The 24,436-nt window shown below is 41.9% G+C and overlaps 2 protein-coding genes across 7 annotated transcripts in view; both read right to left on the minus strand.

The window, feature by feature from the left end:
• fmnl3 (formin-like 3) overlaps positions 1-6,831 on the minus strand; it is a 39,512-nt gene extending 32,681 nt beyond the window's left edge. For all 6 annotated transcript variants that reach the window (XR_001662687.1, XM_007556575.2, XM_007556572.2 and 3 more), the window contains exon 1: positions 6,270-6,831. Coding sequence is in view for 5 of the 6 variants with exons in the window: in XM_007556575.2 (XP_007556637.1) it covers positions 6,270-6,383 (114 nt within the window). In the remaining variant the exon portion in view is untranslated. The remainder of the gene's footprint in view (positions 1-6,269) is intronic.
• A 525-nt stretch (positions 6,832-7,356) lies between these two features.
• esyt1a (extended synaptotagmin-like protein 1a) lies at positions 7,357-22,835 on the minus strand. The gene is made up of 31 exons (XM_007556576.2): positions 21,798-22,835; positions 20,408-20,449; positions 19,526-19,660; positions 19,049-19,122; positions 18,753-18,825; positions 18,557-18,646; positions 18,420-18,475; positions 17,929-18,049; positions 17,658-17,834; positions 17,045-17,127; positions 16,794-16,842; positions 16,462-16,551; positions 16,274-16,369; positions 16,123-16,194; positions 15,330-15,416; positions 15,072-15,221; positions 14,604-14,786; positions 14,335-14,511; positions 14,146-14,228; positions 14,014-14,062; positions 12,900-12,989; positions 12,209-12,304; positions 12,019-12,090; positions 11,851-11,937; positions 11,597-11,743; positions 9,299-9,426; positions 9,043-9,138; positions 8,820-8,951; positions 8,629-8,734; positions 8,483-8,532; positions 7,357-8,325 (listed from the first exon to the last, which is right to left on the minus strand). Exons 1-31 carry the CDS (start codon positions 22,131-22,133, stop codon positions 8,298-8,300), a joined length of 3,255 nt encoding a protein of 1,084 aa, XP_007556638.1. The 5' UTR covers positions 22,134-22,835; the 3' UTR covers positions 7,357-8,297.
• Between the last annotated feature and the right edge of the window lie 1,601 nt (positions 22,836-24,436).

Here is a 24,436-nt window from a genome sequence, read left to right on the forward strand (position 1 = left end):
GGGGGGGGTGAGGCCCCCTTTTCTAAAAACAACACCAAACTGCCAGAGCCCCCATTGTACTTTAGAGGAAACCACTTCTCCAACATGCAGCCCTGATGCAGCTGCATTAGAGCCACATGCTCCACACCCCCATTGACACACTCTGCATGCACAAAGGCAAAGCGATCACCTATAAATGGCAAATATGCTATTAAAAAAAAAAAAAAAATTGTCAGTGTCTCCCTTTTTTGTAAACTCAGCAACTCGGAGCAGGAATACATACAAATTTTTTTTTGATAAGAAACTTGTGGTAAGGGGAAAACAAGTGCGAATCAACAAGCAGCAGCTGACAAAGCTTGGCCAAAACGCAGGAAAATGGGGTAAACAGCTGGTGTAACCGTGAAGTCACACTTTTACGCTTTCTAAATGTAAAACACAGAAAGTGACTAATATATTTCTAACTATAGCGAGTCACCCGCCTGATTATTCTGATATCATGTGGTCATTACACTGAATATCTCATTATCACCTAAAATATAAAGTGCAATAAGCCAAAACAGGAAGAGCTTTGTGAATGAAACTTAACATGTACACACAAGGACATGGTTTCCCAATTCCTGCTTAGTCATGGATCATAAATTTTGGTTTCCAAAAACACCATAAAGAGAAAAAAAATAAAGTAGTAAGACACTAAAACTCCTTATAAACTATATCAGACCCGAGTGGTATAGCCCGAGGCAAGAGGGCACCAGGTGGACACACTGATACCTCTGCCTGCCTGGCTGCTCTAAAACCAAATCAACTGTGTGAAATCATCTGCTATAATCTCAGCTGTACTTTGCAGAAGTACACTGACCCCTTCAACTTCTTCAGATTTTGCCACGTTTTACCAACAAACTTCATCGTATTCATTTTTATCATACTTATTCTTGTGAATTCTTCCGACAAGACAAAAGACACTGGCCGTGTAATATTTGTTTGGACCAATACGGGAATTAAAAGTGTGTCCTGCATTTCTTGTCCACCCCATTTCCTCTGATAATCCGAAATAAAATCCAGTTTGATCAATTCTCTTCAGATATGATTAAGTCGGATGAAACTAAAATGTAATTTTTCTGCCTACATGCATAATACAATGGATTCTGTTTCCCTAGTGTACAATATGGTAGTGGCTGCATCATGCTGTGTGCTCTTCAGCAACAACTGAATTAGGATAAAGCAGATTAGAACGGCTCTAAATCCAATTGATTTAGAACTTGAAAACATTGAACTTGAAAATATTTAGCGGAGCTGAATGAGGAAATGTATTTTAGTTTGAAATCAAGAAAGTTGGTTGGTTGAAAAAGAGGGGCTGGAACAAGTACATAGAACACATTTTATACATGTAAATTCCTCTTCACTTCACAACTCTGCTGCACTTTTTGTTCGTCTCTGATATAAAATCCCAACAAACAAAAAAGTTTGTTGCGTCATGAAAAAAAAAATAAAAATAAAACTGAAGACGGGCAAGATACTTTTGCGAAATGCCGCACACAAAATATGTCTTAGTCATGGGAGAAACATTCCCATTTTACTCCAAAACCCAGGCCGAGTCATATCAGGCACAAACCGCAACCACTGTTTGGCAAATGAAAATTAGTTTGGATTTATGCTGCTTTTTTTTTTTTTTTTTTCGTGCAGCTTAAACGTATTAGTTCCACTTGAGAGGCGGCTCAATTCCCCTCAGACTTGAGCCATAAAGAATCGGTGTCGTCAGACAGAGCAAGAGTCACACTGTCAGCATATCTGACACGGCTGACATAATCTCTTCTTTCGGTAGTTTTCCCACAATCAAAAAACTCTGCAGAAAAAAAAAAAAAAGCAGTCAACACCACAGAGCTGCATGATGAAACTCGGTGACAGAGTTCAGGAGACGGAGCAGAGTCAGACAAATCATTTAGGTTGGTTTGCAGTGCAATGGAGGGGCAAAATAAAATAAGCAGTGCTGCTCCTAAATATATGTGTGCTGTTGGTGAAGTCATTCTGACCGGGAACAGAAAGGGAAAAAAAAAAAAAAGAAAAAAGCACCAGTTGAAGGGAAATCTTCCCTCTTGAGTTCTTCTCCGACCTTCAGCTGAAACAGAGACGCAGGATTCATGTTCATCTCTCATCTCGCATCACTTTCATAAGACACGATCATATGGGGAAAGTTATAATTGTGGTAGAAGTCCAGTAAAGGTGAAGTTGGGGAAAATAAACATTACTGAGGTGAGGCTACAACTTCAGAATTTAGTTGAAAGAAGGGAATCTGTCAGCGGGATCAAGGTAGTCCTCTAAAGCTCGGTGAAGATCAGCTTTACATTAGCAGGAAGCAGCAGCAGCACGGTTCTTATTACCCAGCGAACAAACCACAATGATAGAAACAATTTCCCCTGTAAAATGAGAAAAATTCCTTTTTCCAGCCACAAGCCGAGGTAGCACAAAAGAGAGGAGAAGGAGCAAGTCGATGCCTTTAGCACATGTTGCTGTTTAGAGCAAACCAAAGCATTTTATTAGCACACCACATGAAGTAGTCATATATGCTAACTCAGGGGTCCCGCCCCTCCTCCACTCCTGAGCGACCCTGCTAAAGTCATTAGAGCGGGGATATTACTACGCCGGGGAATGGCTGCTGCAGCCATGACATCATCAGGGGCTGCTGTCAGTCCAGTGAAGCCGGGCGGGCGCAGTGCCCGAGAGAGAGGACTCATGTGTTTGCACCGACAGTTAGAAACACAGATGTCTGAGTGAAGCGGCCAAGAGGTTAACTCTGGAGGAGACCCGTGGCTCGGGTCGAGGCTTCACAACACCGGCCTTTATGGAGAGGTGGCAACAAGCGGCCATTGTTGAATGAAGGCGGCCAGAGCTGATCGATAGACAGACGCAGAACAGTCCAGGACGATCCTGGAGGGAAACCAGTTGGACGTTACGTTCGACATCAGACCGGGTCAGACATAGACCCGTCACGATAAACTGCCGGACGGTAAACTGTCCCCGATAAATGATAATATTGTAGTTTTGAGGCCATTTTCAAGTAATACAACGGTAATGGCACAATAATGCCAGAACGTGTTCTCAAAGATTCGTAACCTTTAAATTCTAATGAATGTTTGACACTGGAACTGGAAGACATTTAAAATATCCACAATAAAACAGAACAACAGAACCAACAATTAAAATGAATTACGAAATCTTTGTAAACAAAACTGTCTTTAAAAAAAAAAAGAGGTTAGTTGAGACCAAAGCACCAAAATGTACACCAGCTTGGGTAGAAAGAGAGAGAGAAAACAGGAAAACAGCAAATCATGCAAATGGAAATAATTGAGATAATTTTATTTTATCAGGTCTAGTCAGATTTCACAAGCAGAACAGCTACAGAGCTACAAAGGAACAATTTAGAACAAAGCATATTTAGGCGTTGGAATGACCCAGTCCAAACCCAGAGACTCTGAAGCATTATTGCTCCCAAAGCTTTTTGAGACACTTCTATATCCCAGTTAGACATTTTAAATGGACCATTAGTGGGACGATCTACCGCCACCAACATTAAGAAAAGCCCATCATCACGTCCTCCTGATGAGATCTGATGACTATTGATGCACATTTATCTCCAAACAGTACGTGAACAGGGCAGGGAGAGAGGACCATTGTCTGATAAGGGCTAAAAACATACAGCCGAGTTGCTCTTTCCCACAAAGTAAAGGAAATCTGGAGCTATTACAGGGATAAAGCGGGGCGGGGTTCTGGAGGCTGAAGAGCATTTCCCCACTCTCAGCTCAGAGCTGAAATGTTGAGTCTACCGACTCGCGCGCAGAAATCATCCGCCGCTCCGCACGGCTGAACATAATGACAGAGATCGTCTTTGTGCTGCAGGGAAGCCAGACGGCTACATGGCTGCTCTTGCTTCAGGCAGGACGCGTGTCGATGAAGCCACTTCCAGGCTTTCTCCGAGGGAAATGCACCTCGCAGAAAAACTGTTGAACTACGACGCGTTAAAACTGTCTCACTGTAAAACGTCCAACCCTCTCACAGGAGTAATCAGCATGTGGAGCACGAGATCTAAGATGTTGTAATAGTGTACAGTGCGGTCTATAATTATCTTACTGCTGAGACTCAGCGACTGACTGACTGACTGACTTCTTGCTGCGGAGGGTTTGATTCAGAGGCTGCCGATAACCGTGGCTTTTGCCCAAACTCGTGGCGGGTCTGCGAGTGTTCTGCAGCGACGCTACATGATTTAAACGAGGGAAGTTTTTCGCCGCCTGCAGTTCTAATTAAACTCTTAAAAATGCGAGAGCAAAGTGCGAGGCGTGGCCGGAGTGAACGAGGAGCCTGAAATGAGCAGTTGAGAAAAAGAAAAATTGCCACGTTACATATGACAAATAAACACCCGGCGGGGAGGGGGGTGTTGTCTCTGCATGGGGAAGACACTGGAACTGTAAACTTATATTGTTAAGGTTTGTGTCTGGAAGGAAAAACAAAAAAAGACCTAGAATACAGGTTAATCATAGGTCTGGGAACAATGTGGTTTGACAACGACATCCTACTGGACAACAGAAGACCACATGAAGATCTGTTTCCGAGATTCAAAAGCAAAGGAGGGGGAGAAAAAAAGCATCAACTCATTGGAGGCTTTTTTTTTTTTGTTGTCGTTTTGGGTTTTTTTTTTTTGCAAAGACGCTGTGTTGACACAGGGGTAAAGCACAACCCAAATATGGAGGCCTTCGCCCTTGATGCGGTCGACACAGGTTCGAGTCCTGGCCTGATGACCCTTGTCACATGTCTTCCCTTTCTCTCTCTCATTATCCACCTTCCTGTTCAACCAATCTCAAATAAAGGCTACTAGAGCCAATTAAATCTTAAAAAAAATAAATAAATAGTAAAGAAAAAAATTAAAGTGTTGTTGTTTTGTCAGTGAGTCAAGGGCAATTTATTAAAACGACCCAAAATGACAGATTTAAATGGTCTATTCTCGAGTGTTTCAGTATGACTGCTTACTGACTTTCCAGGCAGACAATGATGCTTGAAGACGTTTGTCACGCGAGCCAGCTTTAACTCTTGTGACACAAACGCTTGAATAAATGACTTCAACCCACCTGTTTGAAGAGGAGTTGGAAAAAAAAGACTGCTTTTCCCCCCCCCCACACAAGATCAGAAAATAAATAAAAGCAATGAATTAAGCAGGCAAATACTATTTATAAAAATAAGCTTTTAACACCAAGACCGATATTAATTTTACTTTCATAATCTGAATAAGCCGACTGAAGTTCAGAATAAAAGAAACTAACAGAAAAGGCAAAAAAAAAATCATGGCTGAACGTGGATGTTGCAGCTAAAAGCATCGGGGGTTTTATCCCCGAAAAAACTCCCACTGACCGTTTTAAGTTCAAATACAAAAGTTGCAAGTGCAATTCCCACAGAACATTTCAGACAAAAATGTCTAGCCGTAGCAGTTGCTAACCCAATTGCACCATACAAATGAGGAAACACAAAGCTGTGAGATATCAAGCTTTCAAAACTCCCTTCTATAATGAGTAATAAAGATCAGACGAGAAAAAGCCCCGGACAGTGTCGTTTCTTTGGCCTAATGTGACTGTCTCAATCTGTCACCCTCACTGTGTTGAAAAGTGATAGAAGTGGCTTCTGAGTATGTGTGTGATAATTATAAGAAAGCACTCAGAGGAGGCAGCAGCAGCAGCAGCAGCCTGATGTGGAGTGAAGGAGGAAAAAGGGGAGGGGAGAAACTCCTCGGGTGTGGGAGTTTTGGGGGAATTCAGAAAATGTTGCTCTCAGATGCTTTGCCTGCCTTCAGCGAGAAAACTAAACCAAACAAAGGCCTTGATGTTCTCCATCAAGGATTTACAGTAATTCCCCCCCCCCCCTCTGCTCGCAGTGTTGAGAATGTCCCTCAGCCTGCTCCCAGCGGGCTGCAGTTGCCGTTTCAGCTACAAGGCTCCGTTTTCTGACTTTTTTTTTGGGGGGAGACAAAAGAACCGCAGGAGAGGAAAAGGAGGGGAAGGTGGGGGCAGCAGGCAAAAAGTGAGGGGCGGGACAGCACAAGTCTGTTCATTTAATGATGGGCCATAAAGACGCTGATGCGTAAACACAAACACACTTTAAGCTAGTTAAGAAATCCGCAATGATTAACTTCTAAAGGATGCACCACTCACACACTGCGAGCGAGGAGTGGCTCAGCAGATGTAGTCAAAATAATAACTAGGGAAGACCGTACGATATAGAAAAATAAATAGCCCGGGTTCATTGTGACTTACCAAAACAATGGCAAACTTCTCCTCCAGCTCGGTGGGGTCAGGCATGGGCACCTTCAGAGGCATGATGTGATGCTTCATCTCCGACTGGCCGTCAACACTCTCCACGTTACCCATTTTACCCTCCTGTCAACGTGAAACGTCCAAACTTCTCAGCTTTCTTCTTCTTTTTATCTCTCCGTTGGTGATAATCCACAGTGAGGCTAAATATTTCCCCCAAATTCTCCAGCTTTCTTTACGGCTTTCTCCACATAATCCACTTCTTTCGCGAGTAAAACTCGACTCACAACGCGGTAGTTTCCTATCACTGTCCCAATAAGTGCCATTTACCGTTCATCAAGCTAGCGATAAAAAAACAACAAAAACAATTCAAAACTTCCCACAAAAACGCAGCTTTCTTTTCCAAAGTGAAATATCAGATTCAACCGGCCAATCCATCACTCCAAAAAAGCAACTCCTTCCTCAAAGCGGTAGATAAAGTGTCCTTTACTGGCCGACAGTAAGTTTTTCAAGCTGCTCAACTTTTCTTGGCTACGCTGCGTTTCCATTCATTATTGTTGTGTGATCCTGATTAAGCTGTTCGCGTCGCATCCACTCAGAGGGCTGGGTTTCTTGTTTTCCCCGCCCCCGCAAAGACTACTCTTGCTCCCATTGGCTGAAGAGGCGTCAGTCATTCAATCGTTTTCACATCTGTAGGCACTTGAAGCCCAGCCGTTGAAAGTACAGCTGGATGTAGAAGTTAAAGGTCTAACCAGCACTTCGCTGCCATCTTGTGGCTAAGCAGGAGTATGGCACGAAAACAAACCAAATATATTTTTATTTAATTTCTTCATTACTTCGACAATTTTTCGGTTTGTGAAAATGCAAGAAAACGGTACATGGTTTTCAAAAATATTTTATAATGTATCAGTTCACTTTGATAACCTTAAATAGTGTACCTAATTGTTTTAATCACCTAAAAGAAAATAAACATTCCCCACTGTGTGTAATTTAATTTTAGGACAAATGCAAACAATTTGTTCCCTATTAACAGTTTTATAAAGCATATTAATGTGTTCTGAGTTGGAAAAAAAGAACTGAAGGGCTTTGATTCATGAGTGCAAACTTTAATCAACAAATTTAGCAAATGCACAACGATATGTTCCAAGTATGCTAGCTGGAGCACAGCTGCACAGTTCAGAGATAGTACAATAATTTTCTTTCCTGCTCCACAAATTACCTCTTTGTGTCATTTATAAACAGTGGTGAACATTAGCATGGTCTTTATTTGCGCAGCTTGAAAAATTCTAGTTTCACTGAAAGCATCGATACACCGAACACTTACACACAAAGAAGCATTGGTTGCTGTAACACCACCACTCTGTAAAGGTAGGTCTTACGAAAAGCACAGTGATTTAGACTCAGCTTACAGCATTGCACCTTTGTTTTAGGAGAGAACGAAAAGGTTTGTAATACTCTGCTTTAGAAAAGTCACATATAGGACATATAAAACTTCATGTTAAACACATAAACACAGACAAATTGTGCACAGTTTTGTAATACTTAAGGCAATAATATAAACATACATAAACAAAGTAATATTTGGAATAACTTTAAGACTGAAAAATATAACATTTAAGGAACATTCTCCGTTGTGTTGAAAATTGTAAATCAACGACACAGTTTTGCCACAGCTTAAGGCATTTGAAAAAAATAAAAAAATAAACGCAAAGAGCATGGGTGCATGTCCTAAAGCACATATACCACAGGTTTGTCATGCAACACGGTTGCATCTTTGTCAAATATCCGACAGGTGAAATTATCTGCTCATGCAGAAAAGATTCTGTAAATTCAATGGCTTGAGAGTAATGAGCTCTGTGTCATTTTTCTTCCAATAAATACTGATGGTTTGTGTTTCCGTGACACAAATGTTTTCTTTTTTGTTGCAGTGACGGTGTAATATTTCATTTAAGCTGAATTACAAATGCACAAATCACAGAGCACAGAAGCAACACAAGGCTTATGTTAAATTGTACCAGAAACTGGATTCTTCTAGGTGCTTTCTGCTACTAGATCATACCTGAAAAAAAGAAAAAGGAAAATGCAAGTTTATATTCCCAGAAGCAACACAAGTGATTTTATGCAACATTTGTTAACTTAAATAATACATTATTAGTTATATGAATACATTTGTTATTATGTTTAAATTACTAGTAAAACATCTGTCTTTTTTTTACCATTGTGTGACACCAGCCTTGAGATCAATTTGGTCCAAATCCACCTGTAACTGAGGGGAGGGGAAAAAGCAAAAATAATCATGTTGGTAAAAGTAAAAAGAACTTATACCAAACTGCAGTTCTGAATGCGAGCTGATCAAAAGTACCTTGCCAATGAGCTCCTTCTCTCGGCTCATGAAGGAGCCACTGTGCTTCACAGATAAATCCAGTCTTTTCTGCATTGACTCCTCCAGAGTAAAATCAAAGTCAAACCTGCAAGAGTGACAGCGATAGAATGCAAATGTCACTTCTAGCTGTACCACCATTATTTTTTTTTTCTTTTTGCCATTTGTCTCACCTCTCATTGAACTCTGGGTTGAGGTCCCTCTTCTTTGTGGCGGTTCGTCTCTTGGTTGTGGCCTTCTTGTCAGGCAGCAGGACAAAAGAAACGTACGGGTCGGCACCGTCCTTGGAGCAGGCTGCCAGGGCTCTGCGGATGTACAGAGATCCCATTCTTTTCTGCAACTAGCTCTTCCAAAGGAGAAATCTGATAAAAAAAAGTTAATAAAATGGTATAAAACCTGCAGGAGTGAACAATGATGAAAAGCCTGTTTTCGTCTGCAGAGTAGCCGATGGTGAGCTTCACTTGGCCGGCTGAGTTTCCGTTATCCGCGACGCTGTGGACAAAAAGACACAAATCCATCATTTCTGCTAAGCATTTTTTAAGAAAGCAAACATGCTGTGCATGTTACACAGTCCTGTGTCTAAGTTATGAAAAACACCGTCTTCAAGCCAGGTTTGGGACAAATATGAAGAGAAAAACTATGTTTGACGTACATGGAAAATCCACTTCTGTGCTTCAGGTCAAGATGGGAAGGATCCCATCTGGGCATGAATTGCTCTACACCTCCTTCTCCAGCTGCTCCAGGTGTGCCACGACAGACTGCTAATTGGGTGTCCAATATCTGCAAAATAATCATAAGGAAAAAAAATCAAGATTCAAGTTTTGTTCAATTGAGTTTATTTAAAAAGACACTAACTGTCAGACAATGTCACCCAAATGCACTTTACAATAAAAAAACAGGTCCAATTTTTATCCAATCCTATGGAGTACAATTCAGCCTAAACCCAATCAGATTGAGATCCATCCACATATACATTCCACTTTATTTAAAATGTGAAGATTTTATAGTTAGCTACACATAAAAAGAATTGTGCACTAGGGGAATTTCTAAGAAAAGGAAAACAAATTTAGTATCTATACTTAATGGCAGGGATTCTGCGATGGGTCCTAATAAATCTACAAACTACACCATGTTGCCAAAAGTATCCACTCATCTCCCTCCACACACATACATCCAATACATTGAGAGACATCCCACTCTTAATCAATAAACAAGATGTTCTGAGGGGTCAAGATCAGTTGAGTTCTTTCACACCAAGCTCACTGATCTTTAATGAGCTGACTGTGTGCACTGTTGCACATTCATGTTGGAGCAGGAACCGGGACGTCCCACAACTATTCCACAGCTGCCTGTTTCTATGCTGAGACGCTCTAATTGATTTCACCTGATACAATGCAGTCAAGCAAGTGGTGTTCTTCTGACAACTGCCAAACCCAGACTGGATTCAATCAGTGAGACTACGTCGCCACTGCCCTATGTCCTTTGACAGCGTCCTTTACATCATTACTTCTGTTGCTTTGTGTTGCACTTGGTGATACAAGTCTTGCTTCTAGCTACCAGGCCATGGAAACCCATTCCATGAAGCTCTACAGAGTTTTTCAACCCTGGTCCTCAAGACACACTGTCCTCCAAGTTAGGCATTTCCCTGCTTCAGCACACATGATGTAAATTGACGGCTGATTGACAGGGTTTTGCTGAATTGCAATCATCTGAATAGGGTCTGTTGAAGCAGAGGAACATCTAACATGCAGGTTGGTGTGGTTTGAGGACCAGGGTTGGGAAAAACTGCTACAGACGCCGTTTTTGAGCCAATCTGAAGGCCGCATGACGCTTGGAGGTCTGTAGCTACTGACGCAGTATCTTCTGACTCCACTCTTTTTACATAGACTACCACTTCATGACTGAGCTGCTTTCCAATTGCTTCCCTCCCTTGCAACGCCACAAACTAAGTGGAATGCTTAGTTGATATTTGAGAGCTATCTGTTCCTTCACAAATACGTTTAGCAGCAGTCAACATAAATGCTGGAATTTATCCACCTGTGTCCCCTGAAGTGACTGAAATATTTGATTTCAGGTATTTGCAGGGATGACTCAATGCCTTTGACAGTAAGCTATATTTATAAAGGACATTAGTTGTAAGACATTAGCTATAAGCGGGAAAATAGATAATCAGGCTCCAACGCATAGCTCTGTAATCACATTCATTACGTTGGGGGTATTTACAGGAAGACTGTTATTAGACAAATAACACACTGCTGGTGCTACGTCAAGATGGGGCTAACCATGACACAGATAGCGAACACAAGAAGCATTTACCGTGGTACTCAAACAACTGCAACTGAGTGTAAACTGTGAATAAAAACAAAATTCAAAGTCATTTGCAACAGATTTCCACCAGTGTGGCTCCAGTGTTGTGCTGAACCTAGTTCTACTTTCAAAAGTCACAGTTTGACATGAACTATAAAAACAAATCTGTGCCCAGCACCAAGAGTTCTTTAAGTGTGCAGTAATCTTCACAAAACAATTCTCCATATTTTAGCTGCATTGTCACGTAAGCATCGGTGAGGCCAATTAATATTGATTACGTGACAACAATTAATTCTTCGGATAGGGCCAATATTCTTAGTGCAATTTTGAAATAGAACAGAGTTATCCTTTCGGGTATAACAGTGGAAAGTAAAAGGGAAGAGGAAGCGCAAGAGTTCCTCAAGCTCTAAAAGGTTTATAGCAAATGGTGTTCAGTTGTGGTTTCCCACGTACAAACCACTGCTAACCCTGCTTAGTTTCTCTGAGCAGAAAAGCGCAGGCTTTGGCTGTTCACCAAATTCTTCAATAATTAAATCAATCCACTCAAATCGCTATCGTATAACTAGCAACCTGTTTAGTTCCTAATAGGTTGCACAGGTTGTTTTTAAGATGAGAGCAGCTAAGAAAGACGTTTCTGTGGTACCTTGAGAGTGACTCTCAGCAGTATCTGACTCTCTGGCAGTGCTCCATCCAGACTGAACCATTGGTCCAGCACCAAGCCTGGCTCTGACAGCACCTCCCTCAGAAGGACAGTCAGGGACCCAAGAGTCTGGCCCCAGCTGTGAGAAAGCTATGAAAAAAAACAAGTGAAAAGACATCAAACTTTGAATATGTCTTTGTGAAACATCAGATCAGAAGCAAATATGGCCATCATGACCCATTAGCATTTTCTCTCACCTTCACTGTGAGCGTTTCATCTCTCGGGTCGCGAACCAAAAAGTGAAACGCCTCATCCCATCGAGGAGATGTGGATCTCTCGCAGACCTGTGAGAAGAACCAAAGGAAACATTTACAGCTGTCCGTTGTGTTTGCTCTACACAGTTAGCTCAAACTAAATGTAACTACCTTGGTTTTGTATGAAACATTCTTAAGTGTGACCTCTACTCCAGCCTTTGGCTCCTTTCCATTCTTCTTCAACTGAAACCGCACAAACGTTTTTAAAGGGTTAAAAGTAACCTGCAGCTGACTTTCTGAGTTTTATGCAATGCATCAACACTTTAACGAAGAACAAACCCCCCTGGGGCTACGATCTCACCGGCAGGCCATGGGCACGCTCCACGTACACAAACAACACAGCCGCAGATGGCACAACCTTGTTTTGGTATGACTGTTGGGACTGATACTGCAATGCCTGCAAAGAAAGGAAAAGGATGTCACTGTTAGTGGCTAAAGTTTGCTGCATACTGACTGTGAACAGAGGGACGTTGAGAACGAAAATCGATGTAAAGAACCCTAAAATAGAAGTTCACTATCTTCCCTTTATTTATATCCTGTACATCTTTTGAAACTACCACACCATAAACTGAGCTCCTTCCTGTGGGTTAAATGTTTTTGTTTTTTCTTTGCAGTGGAAACCAAAATCCTCTTCGGTTCGTGGTTGTTATAGAGCTGGTGCAATGATAACCAAAATATAGTGCTTTTGTGCAGTGCGGTATTCACCCCCTGGGGCGTCTTACACTTTTTATTGGCTTTACAAATCAATCATAAATAACAAATTGTGGCTTTTTTTCTTTGGACAAATAAAATTGCAACAAAAATATTTAATGTCAAAGTGAAAACCACTTAAAAGAATAAGTGACTGCATATGTCAGTATTTCATAGATGTTCCTTTAGAGAAGGGTTTGTGTGGATAGATCTCAATCAGGCTGCAACATCTAGACACTGCAGTATTACGTCGTAAGACATTGGACATCATGAGAAAAAGAGATATTAAGTACATATCTTACCTGCTCCAGTCTCGGTAGCTCAGTCACTCTGGACAGCCACTCCATCACCAGGTGAACTCGACCTGATTTTACATCATTAAGAGTGTACCACTAGAAAAACAATCGAACAAAGTCAATGTGGTATGATCAGAAGTGCGTTGCAAAGTATTAATGCCACCCCATTTTTTTTTTTTTTTGTGTCTCATAAGGTTTCTGGGAGATATTATGTGACGGACCAACGCAGAACGGTGCATAATTGTAAAGAGGAAAGGAGAAGGATACACAGCAGTGCTCATCTAAAAACTGCATGGTGAGTGTTTGTTAAGATCAATTTTTAAGTCTTTCAACAGATTGTAGATTTAGGTCTTAATTTTGACTGGACCACTCGAACATTTAAATATGCTTTTATCTATTCCATTTCATTGTAGCTTTGCTTGAATGTTTCCACAGAAATAACCGCTGAAGATAGCCACCAGCCTCGCTGCATTGATCAGCGAGTATAGACAATGGATGGCTGGATAAAAAAACCATTCATGCTATTCCCTCTAATTCCCAATCGTACGCTACTTTGTGTCTGTCCTCCACAGATGGGGTTTGCTAACTAGGCCAAAAAGCTACATTTTTGTCTCATTTGACTTGCAAAAGAGTCACTACTTAGCACTCCTTCAGACGCTCCTCCAGAAAAACCGTGGGCCTTCTGGCTGCTTCTTAGATTAATGCTCTGCTTTTCAAGGCCTGTCATTTTAGGTGGATAGACACGTAGGTTTACAGTCTTGCCATATTTTTTTCCTATTTCAGATGATACACTGAAAAGAGCTGTGTCAGATTTTCAAAGCTTTTTTTTAAGCCAAACATTTTATGTATACATTTTTTTGTAAAACTTGTTAAAAACCATGTGTGTGTGTGGGTGTGTGTGTGTGTGTGTGTGGGTGTGTGTGTGTGTTTTCTTTCACTTTATAATTGTGGGCTACCTTGTGTTGGTCTATCACTTAAAGTAAAATACATAAAATATACTGAAGCTTGTGACTGCCACAAAACAAAATGTTAAAAAGTTCAATACACTATAATTTTTTTTATGTAAACTGTAGATATAGATGACAACATGGGTTAAATCTATCAGATTAATTTCACACACCGTGTCAATGAACTGGGCGCTTATGATGTCTCTTAGGTTAAGCTTGAACCTGCAAGCACAGCATCCAATCAAAAGTTTGCTCTCCATTTCCATACATTTAGTTAAAACTCATAAATAAAAGCGACAGTTTACCGTCCAAGGAAGTCATCCTGATCAATGTCCTTATCAAACAGCTCAAACTGGACCTCTTGACCTGGAAGCTGGGTCAAAATCACCTAAGCACACAAAAATGACACTCAGAGCCTTACGATTTTATTAAATCAACAAAATAACTGATTGTTCTAGCAAAATGTTCTAAAAAAGAAAAAAAAAAAAAAAAACCTCATAAAGTTCATTCCAGACAGGATTGAGATTCTCTTTGATGGTGTGGCTGCGGAAAGTTATACCAGCGACACGGATCTTGACGTAGGGGTCACTCTTTCCTTTCACCATGCCCCCCATGAAGTTGTCCTTGGCTATCAGGTTTTGGGCCTCCACCAGATGGATTCGTAACACTCCCTGAATGCATCAGAGCAACAACATTTCTCTCTTACACCAGGTCTGCGAGAGCACTACACTTACCCCATCTTGAGAAAACGGTTTATGTTTACCTCGGTTCCAAACTCTGGGTCAGGGGTGGTGTTCTGTGGTCGCGATGGCTGAGGCTTAGTTAACCCGCCGGACCCTGCAGGGTTCTGGTTCGATGCGACGTCTCCCTGACCCAGTCCGGATCCCGAGCCTGAAGGGGGTGGAGACGGAGTTGTGGGAGAGGCGTCATCACTCAGCCACAAAATCTATCAGGGAACAGAGGGAGGCTTGGTTGAGCAAAAGAATAATAAAAAAAGACAAGGCTGAAGTGGGTTTGTTAGTGCATATTCAATTAAATGAAGTCCCTGTTTTGTTTTGTTTTGTTTTTCTACTTAATCTACGGCATAATCATGTATTTCTGTCCAAATTGGATTTCATTTCTGCCAATAAAAGATGGTTAATTTGATATTTTCAACCAAGTTGGTTTTGGTCTTCCTGTTACATTTGCCTTTTATTTTGTGCACAGGCAAAACAACGGGAGAAATACGAACCCTCAGAACAATTTTGGCGTAGAGGCGGCTGGCTGAATTCGAATTTTCCAGTTGGAACCACTGGTCCAAGGTGAGCTCATTGCTTTCCAGGAGGCGGTTCAGAGGAATTGTCAAGCTGCCCAAGGACGACGCGCGGTCATCGTCCTTCACCTGAAACATATTACCAGAGGACGATTTATCAGAGTTTAAGGGATAAGAGTGCAGTTAGTGGATCAGAGGAAGCAAGAAATGCACTGCATATATGTAAAAAGGACTTACCTGGATGTCAATATCTTGTTTGCGAGGATCCTGAATGAAGAAAGTGAAAGCATCCTCCCAAACAGGGCTGTTCGTCCCGTAGCAGGTCTGCAGTGGTGTGAAGCGGACATCCATTAAGCTCAAAAATTGGTCCAGTGTACTAACAATGGTTACAAAGCATCACAAAAGTATTCTTCTCACACATTTTTCACATTTTGTCGCGTTACCACCACAAACTTAGGATTTGATTTAGATAGTGCAGAATTGTAAAACATATAGAAAATGCTTTTAAAATCAAAGAATTAAAAAAAAAAATGGTGGTGTGCTTCTGTATTCAGCCCCATTGAATTAATCATTTAAGGAAACACTGGTTGATCAAGAGGTCTGGGTTTTGACTGGGCCATTCTAAAACATGACATTACTTTAATTCACTCCATTCTAGAGCCGGACGCTGAACATCCACCTCGGCATTGAGTCTTTTGAAGCTTTTAACGGGTTTTCTTCCAGGATTTCCCCATATTTAAGTTTCCTGTCCATGTGGAAAAACATCCCCACAGCATGATGCTGCCATGACCACTTTGTTTTACCACTGGTGCAAACTCCTCAAGGCTATGTGGCGTGTCAGTTTTTATCAAACGATTTGAAGACTGTACAGGATTTTCCTTCCACTTCACAACTGTGCAATACTTTCCGTTGGTCTTTCATTCAAATTCACATATAAAACATAATGAAATAAGTTGTAATGTGACAAAATGTGTGAAAGATAAATTGATATAAAACCATTTTAAAAGATACTGTACTTTTAAAGGTTTACCTTGCTTTCTTTAGTTGTGTCCTGAACAGAAATCTGCACCATTGGGCTTGGATCCTTGTTACCTTTCCTCATCTGCAACATTTTAAGCAAATCGGATTCAGAGATTCAAAGTTTCGGCTCACGGCATGAAGTAGTGACAGCGGTGGCTCACAGGCAGCTCGTACGCCTGGTCAAGATAGACGGCGAGGATGGCCGCAGACGGGGGATCAGCTGTCTTTGCTGTCAAGTTCTGGTTCTTCTGAATAACCTGATAAAAAAATATATATATATAAATATTACGGTATTTTTTAAACTCAGTTTCTATATATAAAAAAAAAAAACAGTGCAGTGTGGCTTCACCTCGCTCAGTCTGTCAGCAGAGGACAGCAGAGAGAGCCACTCCAGCCGCAGGTGAACGCTGCCAGAACCGACGTCCCTCAGATTGAACCACTGCAGGAAAGAGTCAGAAGGCTCACTAAACACACATTTCTCTCAGGAGGCTGATTCGGGCGCTTTCTACGTCCTGCAAAAAGCCCGCAGGTGGTGAGATCACAAGGAGGCACATGGTGTCTCCAGTGTCACATGATGACGGGATTACTGCAGTCTGACTCAGATATTTCTTTTCAGAGCAATACAAAGCTAATAACTGTATTCTGAGACGCTGCTTCGTTTCTAAAAGCGCAAATACTTACGTCATCCACGATTCTGGCCTTTTTCACAATATCCAGATCAATCTTGGCCCTAGAAGAAAGATGCAAGCAAAAATAATATAAACAGAAAATCAATACATCTTTAAAATATAAAAAAAGAGTTTAAAAAAAAATAGAGTATGAGCTCTTATTTTTTAAGAGAAGCCTGGTCTGAAATAGCGAAAAGCAGTTGGGGAAGTGACATGAGGAGCACACCGAAACAGAGTGAGGATGATTGAGAATGAGTAAGCTACCTCCCCAGGAAGTCATCCTGGTCTGGGTCTTTGTCAAACACTTCCACTTCCAACTCCTGACCAGGTACTTCATGGACAATAACCTGACGCGCGCGCGCACACACACACACACACACACACACACATTCGCACACACCGAAGGACAAACACCAAACCAATAAAGACATAAATATAGATAAAGCAGCAAATGGCATAAAACACAAGCAATGCAAACAGAATCACAATGGTAAAGAACACTTCACTGGTGCGCCTAAACAGCTGAATAATTCAGGATGTAGATTTCAGAACGCGTCCCTGAGCACAAGCAGCGTCTTATCTCAAAAACAGCCGCTTCCTGTTGCCAAAGAAAGACGATTAAAATCTTCACAGCGTTGTTTGCGGCAACAGGAGCGCACCGACTATAAGAGACTTAAGTTAAATCCTTGACAAAGCAGAGACATCAACAAGGTGTGAGCTACCACACACCTTGTTTGTATGCCAGGGCTGTTGGCACACAAACAAGGAGGAGGTGCTGCTGGGCTCATAATACCAAAGAAAACCCGCAGATCTTCTGTCATGGATTTTTCTGTTTTTTGTTTTTTTCTAAGGTGAGCTTTGGTCGCATTTGCTTTACCTCATACATTTCCCTCCACTGCGGGTTCAGGTTGCTGTCCACGTGGTGTGAGGTGAAGATCTGGGTTCCCACGCGCAGCACGGCGTACGGGTCCGACTTCCCGTCAATCAGCCCCTTGATGACCGTGTCCTTGGCCGTGAGGTCCTCGGCTTCCAGCAGGTGGATACGAACAACTCCCTAATGGGAACATGTGCACACGGAAAGAAAATGACACAAATATAGCTACTGTGGTTTCAGATATCTGGAGAAACCCACTATGTAAGAGACTTACCCTTGGCAGAGGGGAGCGAAGCTGCGCCACATGCAGGTCAGCCACTAGGGGGATAGTGAGGCGGTTGGGGAGAACCAGGTGGGAAGCTATTGCGTCCATGATCATCGTGTCCGACATGGCACTGCAAATGAATAATATTGGGCAATATTACCAATACTATCCAAATGAATATTTGAATAATACATGTATTTATGATATATGCATTTTGCTGGTTAGTTTTCTTATATTTTAGGTACATTTTTATATTTGGCTGTTCAAACTGACATATTATGTTACATATTTATGTACACAGTGTAAAAGCAGACACTAAATGACTTTATGAGCCCATTAGCTAACCTGTTCCTGTACACTTACGCTCTTTTGTTAATCTCCGATTTTCTACCGGACGCATAGAAAGCAAATTCATTTCTGACTTTTCTGTTTGTTGGAGTAAATGTCCAACTCAGATGGATAAAGACAGAGAAAGCAAAGAACAAGTCGTAAAAACTCACTTGAGCCCGGGGATATCCAACAGATTTGTAAGTCCAGTCCAGTTGATGTCCAGCTTCTAGCAGGCGAACGAGAACAGTAGTTTTAAGAAATGTCTTACTCAGATATGAAAGTGGGGGCAAACGGTGAAAACACTCACAGGCCTGCGAATAAAGAACATCGTAACAGCTCCGACCAGAGGCACGTCTCCGATCAGGGGCTCCAGGATCACACGCAGCTTTCCGTGGAGCTACAGAAGAAAACACAGCTGAAAACTCACTTTTAAATCTAATGATAATTTTCAATTTGTGCAAAAAAAAAAAAAAGAAAAAGAAAAAAAAGACTTCCCACTGTACCTGCACTCCCTTCACACCGGCTTTGCAGAAATACTTCTTAATTTCGACATTTATTTCCACATCACCGGCGTAGCTATAAAGAGGAGACAAATGTAAAGATAAATATTTAACTAAGGGGAAGCAGCTTGCGGGTGTTACGACAGAGCTGTTATCTTTGTGGTGAATACACAGATCTGCTGTTACAAACAAACAGACTTCTTCTTGGTATTTTTATTTCAAGGAGGCTTTTAGTCTCAAACCAGAAAAGCTGGAGCCATGCTTAAAAGGACAGATTAAGGAACGCTGTGCTGGGTTACCTGAGGTACAAATCCAACATAACTTGTCTTTTATCGTTCTCTGTGTGAGCCTTTACACCAACCAGCTTCAGAGCCTGTGAAACACAAAGACAGCCTTCAATTAAAGCAAACTGAAAACCTTCTATAGAGCACACTAGCAGAAAAAAAATCCTTTCTTCTAATACATTCATGGAACCTTAGATAACTTCATTTGCTGTGGGTTGTTTGGTTTTTATGCTGTGATCATAAAATAAACCCTTAGGCGACAGACAGTTCTGATGCCCTACCCATATAAGTACTTTAAATGAATGCACTTACAACATAGTTAGCGACTCATTCATGGCAGTGTAAAAAGAAATACTTTTTTAAAAGTTCCTATAAAAATCGACTGTAAAAATATGGAATAAATTGCAAGCTACATTATTAGAATATCTCACATGCTACACAATCTAAGCAAACTAATAAAAAGCTCCCATACAATCTGTCCCATGAACTCACCTTCTCTCCCAGGTTGACTTTAGTGAAGTTGAGAGTCTGCAGATGGATGCTGGAAGCCCGGATGGCAGGAGCGATGGTTCCTACCAGCAGCTTCTCCAGATACTGGCCAACAAAGGGCCAGGCCTGCTGCAGGATCTGCACAACAACAGAGCATACGGCCGTTCGTCACGCCGCCAGCACTCATCCAAGCGATGCAAAAAGAATATTCCAAATCATTATCAAACATGCCTTATCTGCATCAATTTTGGGGATTAATGTATGCTAAAATTCCATGTGTACGCTGTGCATGCGTTAAATCCTCGCTGCGGGACATCACACTAATTATCTATAAGCTGTCAACTCCAATAGATACATGGCAGCATGTCTACAAGTGCAAATGATCTCTTGGCTGACACATCAGGAAGACTGGAGTGGTTAAGCAGGCTGGCTGAAAAATGAGTCCCATCATCTGTCTGTCCTACAAGCAGGTCGTCTGTCGCAGACTTCATTACAATTTCCCCTCAAGATCACCGCTCTCCGTTATCAGTATTCATACTCACGCTCGCCCTGTGCTGATGCGAAGTGACTGCACTGACAGAGACAAAGAAGTTGCAATATGATCTGAAACGCTTTCCTCTTAATTACATGAGCGGATAATCCTCGCCGGACACCGGGCATGCACCAGCAGACCGCTTAAGAGTCCACTTGTGCATACTTTACCTTATTAATAAATGCAAGCCCTTAATGCTGTTGTTGTGGGAAGTTACTCGAGTGAATCGGGGTTGCCTCCAACGCCAGATGGAGCGGAGCAGCCCAAAGTCACACAGATAGCTCTGTGTTTAAACAGAGGGAAAGTACACAGCTACCTACAGGCGAAACGGACGAAGGAGAGAGGGAGCATACCTTATTCAGCCACTCCACTTTCTCCACATCTGGAAAACTGACCTGTAGATGAAAAGCAATAGAAACTGAGTAAAATACTGGGAGTTACATACATTTAGTTATGCTACAGACAAAGATTTCAATGTACTTTAGAGTGATTTTATCTGATGATGACATCATCCAAAGGCTTCACAATCTGAAAGTGCGGCATGGATTTATATTCACCAACGCCGCCTTGGTCAATACTTTGGAGCTTTACGGATGTCTTTGGGAGAACCCCCCAAGGTTAGTCCATTTACAAAATGAACTGTTGAAAATTCATCAAGGCAAAGCACTGGATGCAGAGCATCTGCAAACCACAAACACCCACTTAGACCAACATGATTTAGGCCTGGACTTTAACTAGAGCATCGTAAAACACAAATATCTTTGATCTATGCAATTTCATTGTAGCTGGTGATATTTTTAGGGTCGTAGTCTAGCTGGAAGACGAACCTCCAGCCAACCATCAAGTATTTTTGCAGACTCTAACAGATTTTCTTCCAGTGTTGTCCTGCTTTTGGCTTCGCCTATCAACTCTGATCAATTTCCATGCAGTAGAAAAGCCTACCCACAGCATGGTGCTGCCACCACCATGTCTCACTGCGGGGGGAGTCAGGTGTGCAGGATGATGTACAGTATTACTTGTAAAAAAAAAAAAAAAAAATGATTTTCTTCAAAATATGTACTCTCTTTTGTGAAGTGAAATATGAAATATATTACAGTTTGAGAGTGGACCCTGCCTCTCGTTCATTGGCTGCTGAGATAAAAGGCAGCTGTTTATCTGACTGATTTTAACGTTAGGAGTGAATTACGCAAAGTTATTCAACTGATGAATAAATTTCCCTTTACGTACATTTACTTTAAATAGACATATCTGCAGTAGAAAAATGGTTTTAAACATGTTAAACTAAGCTGAGACCTTCTCAGGAAACCAACTAACCACATATATCTTCTATCTTCTTATAAGATCTATGCTGACAGCATCCTAACAAACACCAGCACACACACACACACACAAACACACGCGCGCGCACACACACACCCCTTACACTATTTATTCTACAATCTTGCCAGATATGGAGGTCCTGATCACTGCCTAGCTCATACAGTTTTTGGAGCATAAAATGATCACAAGCTGGTTCACAGAGAGAGAAAATATATATGTATAAAAAAAAAACTCTACAGAAAATCTGCCTCTGAATATCTAAACTATGGGGAAATGACGTGTGTAAAAGTGTGGTTTTTATATATGTGATCGTGGCGAATGTAATTAAAGGCATAAAACCGTAATAAACGATGAAGGTCAGATCGAGCTGCACATTAACTTCCCATGCGGAGCTGAAAGCTGCAGAGGAGGATTCCCCCTTACCCAGGGAGGCAGATCCCTCCTGGCTCTGAGCAGCTTCTGAGTGGTGAACTCCATCTCGTTCTCCAGGAGGAACATAGACGACTTGAGCCTCATCTCCTTCTCCTGCCGACCGTGCTTGTATCCCATGTAGACCATCAGCCCGAGCAGCACCAGGCTTATGCTGAAGCCGTAATATCCGGCCAGGTAAACCGGGAGGAGAGCAGCGAGGCATTTCCCGAACGACCACAGCACACTGACTGCTCCCTCACCGGGGGGGCGGCTCGGTGAGGTCGGGGCTGCTGGTGCTGTCCGAGCCGTGCCGCCGCTCATGTCCGGGTCTCCGTCTGCGGTGTGCATGTTGTTGAGATCCGGATGGCTTCACCGTCAGCTCTCTAGGTCTGGCCTCTTCTTCCTACCTTCCCTGCAGAGAGGCGAGTCCCGGCGCAGAGCGACGCAGTTTAATCACAGGAACCATAGAGACAAAAAAAAAGGAAAAAGAAAAAGAAAAAAAGAAAAAAATGTTTCTATTCGCCTCGGTTCCGCAGGGCTCTGTCGTGAACCGCTCCGCGTCTGATCCGTTTGAGCTGCTCTGGAGGAGCAGGAGAAGCGGAGACCGAGACCCGAGAGGGCGGGCTCAGCTTCAAGCCCTGCATCAGATCAAGCACGAACTCAGACCCTGGTATTAACTTGTAGCGTCATGTGCTGCTGGCGGGCGGAGCGTACACGCAGAAACGCAAAAAAAAAAAGGTATGTTGCATCTGGAGAGGAACCTGAGAGCAACTGGGTTGTGATCATTTAACCACCGAGAACAGGACTACTTCCAACTCCATCCAGCAAATAAAGCTGCTCGACCCGTTGTCTTTTAACTCTGCCTGTCAATCACAGGATAAATCCTCCCGTGTGCGCAGGCGCTCATGTCCACTGCAGCAACTTTACAGCAGCACCAACAGGTTCATGTGTGGATACAAAAATGAATCTCGGATTAATTCATGATAGATGTAATTCGGTTATTTCTGGTGGTTTTTAATGATCACGGCAGCTGATCAAATCCCAACATCCACTTGACCAGAAATGTAGAATATGTCATAAGACCAAAGGGACCTATACAATCAATGGGAAACCCGCTAACAGTCACTGACCAACTCGTATGAAGCATATTAATAGAAAATTGGGTGGAAGGAAAAAATAGGGTAGAGGGAAGGGCACGAGAAAAGGGGAAGAAGCGTGTTACCCGTGATAAGTCCTTACTGAAACTAAAGTAAATTGTAAATAATGAATCTGGAGAAAGAGTAAAAAGAGACATGATCCAAGTTATATGAAGTCCAGTGTGAAGTTTCTACTGCCTGTGATGATTTTAAGAGCTGTGTCATCTGCTGGTTTTGCTCAACTGTGTTTTATCAAGTCAAGTCAACAGCAGCGATCTACCAGAGAACCTTAGAGCACTTCATACTTTCCTTTGCTGACAGGCTTTCATGCTAATTACATTTTCCAGTGGGAGTTGGGACTTTAGCACTGCCAAACAATTAACAGCATGGTGTAAATATCTTATGACCAAAACTATATGAAAGCAGCCCTGTGCTGACTGTGATATAATGTCTGTGAAATGATCAAAATGCATGCTTCTTTCACCTTTTCCAAGAGTACCACTTTGAGTGAATTTCTGAATTCCCAATAACAATTTAAGGTCAGAACTACAACAACAACAACAAAGTTAACCCAAATTTTGTCTTTTACTGATGCCCTGGTAATAAAAGGGTTAATGACCATGATGTGTCTGTGCCTGATTAGCTACTAAACTAGCCTAACCTAGGATCTAAGGAGCACTGCCAAGAGGAAGATGAGAGACTGACGAGCTGAAGGTCATAACTTCTTTAACAACTGAGAAGTGCCACAGGCTGGTTACATCAATGCCCGACTGGAAAATCCATTTTTTATGAGGCTTATGTTTTGATCTTCTAAACGGATCATCATTTTTTTTCATAAGCCGCGGTCACCAAAGTTAAAAGAAACAAACTCTTGAAATATAACAGTCTGTGTGCAATGAAGCTGTATACTGACTTTTGTTTTTTAAACTAAATTACTGAAATAAACTAACTTTTCCCATTATTCTCCAGATTGCAGCGATGCAGCAGTATCGCTGTGCTGCACACAGATCAATATTACTCTTGTTGTATCCAAGCAGCAGCTGAGCCGCCATCCAGGGTATCGCAGAGACAGTGTCTCCACAAAAAGAGGGCAAAAATGATAAAACATGGAACAAAAACGGACATTTACATGAGTTATTACACTGTAGCCTTTCCACATGTCTCTCATTTGCAGCGCCTCTTCTGCCAACAAAACAGACCTGGTTTAAAATAGCTCAGGTGTTTCCTGGTAACAGACACTTGTCTGTATTTGCTCTGAGGGTGAAGGCTTTTATGATCCTTTGTTTACAGAGAACATGCACTCTGTGAAGCAGCCATAATCTAGTCATGTGAGAAGCATCGTGCGCCTTTTAACAATATCCATACCCCTGCAACATTTTCCCATGATACAAAGGTCAGTGGGGTTTTTTTTGTGTGTGTTTTAAATGATGAACACATACAGCAATTTACAGACAATAAGGAAGCACTATCATGGGGGCAATATAAAGTTGCTGTTTTCCACTATTTTAAAGTCCA

The sequence above is a fragment of the Poecilia formosa genome, unplaced genomic scaffold, assembly GCF_000485575.1.
Source record: "Poecilia formosa unplaced genomic scaffold, Poecilia_formosa-5.1.2 Scaffold80, whole genome shotgun sequence".
NCBI classification, from domain to species: Eukaryota; Metazoa; Chordata; class Actinopteri; order Cyprinodontiformes; family Poeciliidae; genus Poecilia; species Poecilia formosa.

What these genes read in the sequence shown, in the direction of transcription:
- esyt1a (XM_007556576.2), bottom strand. Translation starts at nt 22,133, where the DNA reads ATGCACACCGCAGACGGAGACCCGGACATGAGCGGCGGCACGGCTCGG. An exon ending in GGAGGGATCTGCCTCCCTGG is followed by an intron (nt 20,450 to 21,797) that starts GTAAGGGGGAAT and finishes TTTCATCTACAG; the next exon opens with GTCAGTTTTCCAGATGTGGA. An exon ending in ATGAAACGCTCACAGTGAAG is followed by an intron (nt 11,744 to 11,850) that starts GTGAGAGAAAAT and finishes TTTTTTTCATAG; the next exon opens with CTTTCTCACAGCTGGGGCCA.